Source organism: Gekko japonicus, unplaced genomic scaffold (genome assembly GCF_001447785.1).
Source record: "Gekko japonicus isolate JY-2015 unplaced genomic scaffold, Gekko_japonicus_V1.1 scaffold3087, whole genome shotgun sequence".
Lineage (NCBI taxonomy): Eukaryota > Metazoa > Chordata > Lepidosauria > Squamata > Gekkonidae > Gekko > Gekko japonicus.
In genome coordinates, this window is record NW_015169270.1 from 147,456 (window position 1) to 149,496 (window position 2,041).

At 48.9% G+C, this 2,041-nt stretch overlaps 1 protein-coding gene across 1 annotated transcript in view; it reads left to right on the forward strand.

Annotated features, from left to right (window-relative positions):
- The window catches only part of KLC3 (kinesin light chain 3), an 18,483-nt gene that overhangs the window by 8,615 nt on the left and 7,827 nt on the right, over positions 1-2,041 (forward strand). The window contains exon 7 of the mRNA XM_015416541.1: positions 405-578. Within this exon, the coding sequence (XP_015272027.1) occupies positions 405-578 (174 nt within the window). The remainder of the gene's footprint in view (positions 1-404; positions 579-2,041) is intronic.

A 2,041-nucleotide genomic window follows, 5' to 3' on the forward strand; every position in this document is an offset into this window, starting at 1 on the left:
CCGAGGCAGACGGTTCCACTGCTCCACCGCTCTTACAGTTAGGAAGTTTCTCCTGATATTTAGCTGGTATCGACGCCCTTGGAACTTCCACCCATTAGATCTAGTCTTGCAATCCGCAGCAAGAGAGAATAGATCTGCTCCATCATTTACACGACAGCCCTTCAGATACTTGAAGACTGCAATCATGTCCCCTCTAAGCCTTCTCTTTCCCAGGCTAAACAGACCCGACTCTTTCAGCCTTTCCTCGTAAGACTTGGACTCAAACCGTCTCACCATCCTGGTTGCCCTCTTCTGGACACGCTCGAGCTTGTCAACATCCTTTCATTTGGCTCGGGAGGCTGAAGGGGAGGGGGAACGGAAGGGAGGTCCTTTCCTGAATTGTGTTCCTCTTCTCACCGGATCAGGTGTTGGGTACGGATCACCCCGATGTGGCCAAGCAGCTGAACAACCTGGCCCTCTTGTGCCAGAACCAGGGCAAATTCGAGGAAGTGGAGCAATACTACCAGAGGGCTCTCTGCATCTACCAAACCCGGCTGGGCCCCGAGGACCCCAACGTGGCCAAAACCAAGAACAACCTGGTAAGGCTGGGAGGGCCGGGGGAGACAGCGGGGCCTGCTACGGCTCTGGTCCTCTATGTTAATATTTATTTTTATGTCTATTTATGTTAAAATATCCCATGCACAGATTCTCGCATGGTTGTTCAGGTTGGGAAGAGAAGCAGGTGGCCATGGGGTATACATCCTCAGCTGACTTGTTTCTCCTTGTTGACTTTGATTTGTTTAGACGTAGTCACTCGTTACCTATTCATGAGTTAGTTAGTTCGTTAGTTGTAGATTTTCCGGGTTTTGTGGCCGTGGTCTTGGCACTGTAGTACTTGGCGTTTCGCCAGCAGTCGTGACTGGCATCCTCAGAGGTATAACACAGAAAGATGGAGACTCTCTGTGTCAAGGCAAGATGAAGAAAAATGGTAGGCAGGTGATTTATATCTACTCAGGAAGGTGGGGTAGGGCTGAGTCATTTATCTTGGAGGGGTTCCCCGGGCTGTGGCATGCTAATGGAGGAGCTTTCCCGAGGAGGTTCTTTTGCATCTGGACTGGCTGTTGAAATTCTGGTCTTATCTGTAGTGCTGTTGTGAGATGTAGAGCCTTTTGTGTTTTTCAGGACAGGAAACCATGCCCTATTTGTTTTTAGACTCTCTTCTTTCCTGTTGAAACGCTCTTCTTTCCTATTTATGAGTTACTTACTAGTAACCTATTTATGAGTTACTAAAGAGCAAGAGTCGGACTCGACTGTGCGACTGAACAACAACAAAGAGCAAGAGTCCAGGAGCACCTTAAAGACTAACAAAATTTGTGATAGGGTATGAATTTTTGTGAGTCACTTGCTCACTTCTTCAGATACAGCTAATTGCTAGTAACTAGTTACCAGTCTATGAGTTCAGGGTCCATTTGTTAAGACATATTTGTTATATTCACTTGTTATGTTGTTTAAAGGTATGTACCTCCGGCTGTGTTTTGGCCTGACACCTCCTCAAGGCCTCTTCCCAGCAGTCCAAAATCAGATGATCTAAAATACAACTGCAAAGGAAGCCTCAAAAGAATTAGACAAAACAGCCGGCCAAAAACAGGAGCATTGCAGAGGCTCGGTTTAGAACTCTTTAACCAATTCCTGGCTCTCTAAAACAGCTCCCTTCGCTTGCTTCCTGAGACGGCATCAGGGGTGAGGCCGAATGACCTCCCTGGCGAGGGCATTCCACAACTTTGGGGCAACCACAAGGAAGGCCCCGTCTCATGTTGCTGAGTGCAGCGGGGGGAAGCTATACATTTTTTGGTTCGTCTTTAGGGCAGGGGTGTCAAACATGCAGCCCAGGGGCCGGAACAGGCCCCCCCCCCCCGGAGGGCTTCTATCAGGCGCACAGTGGAACTGGCTGTCCTCTGCTGCTGCTTCCAGTTCCGCTGCTGCTGCATCATCGTAGGTTTGCAGCTTACAGATACACACCTGAACAGCATGCTCAGGATTGCAACAGCACAGACACTTCGAT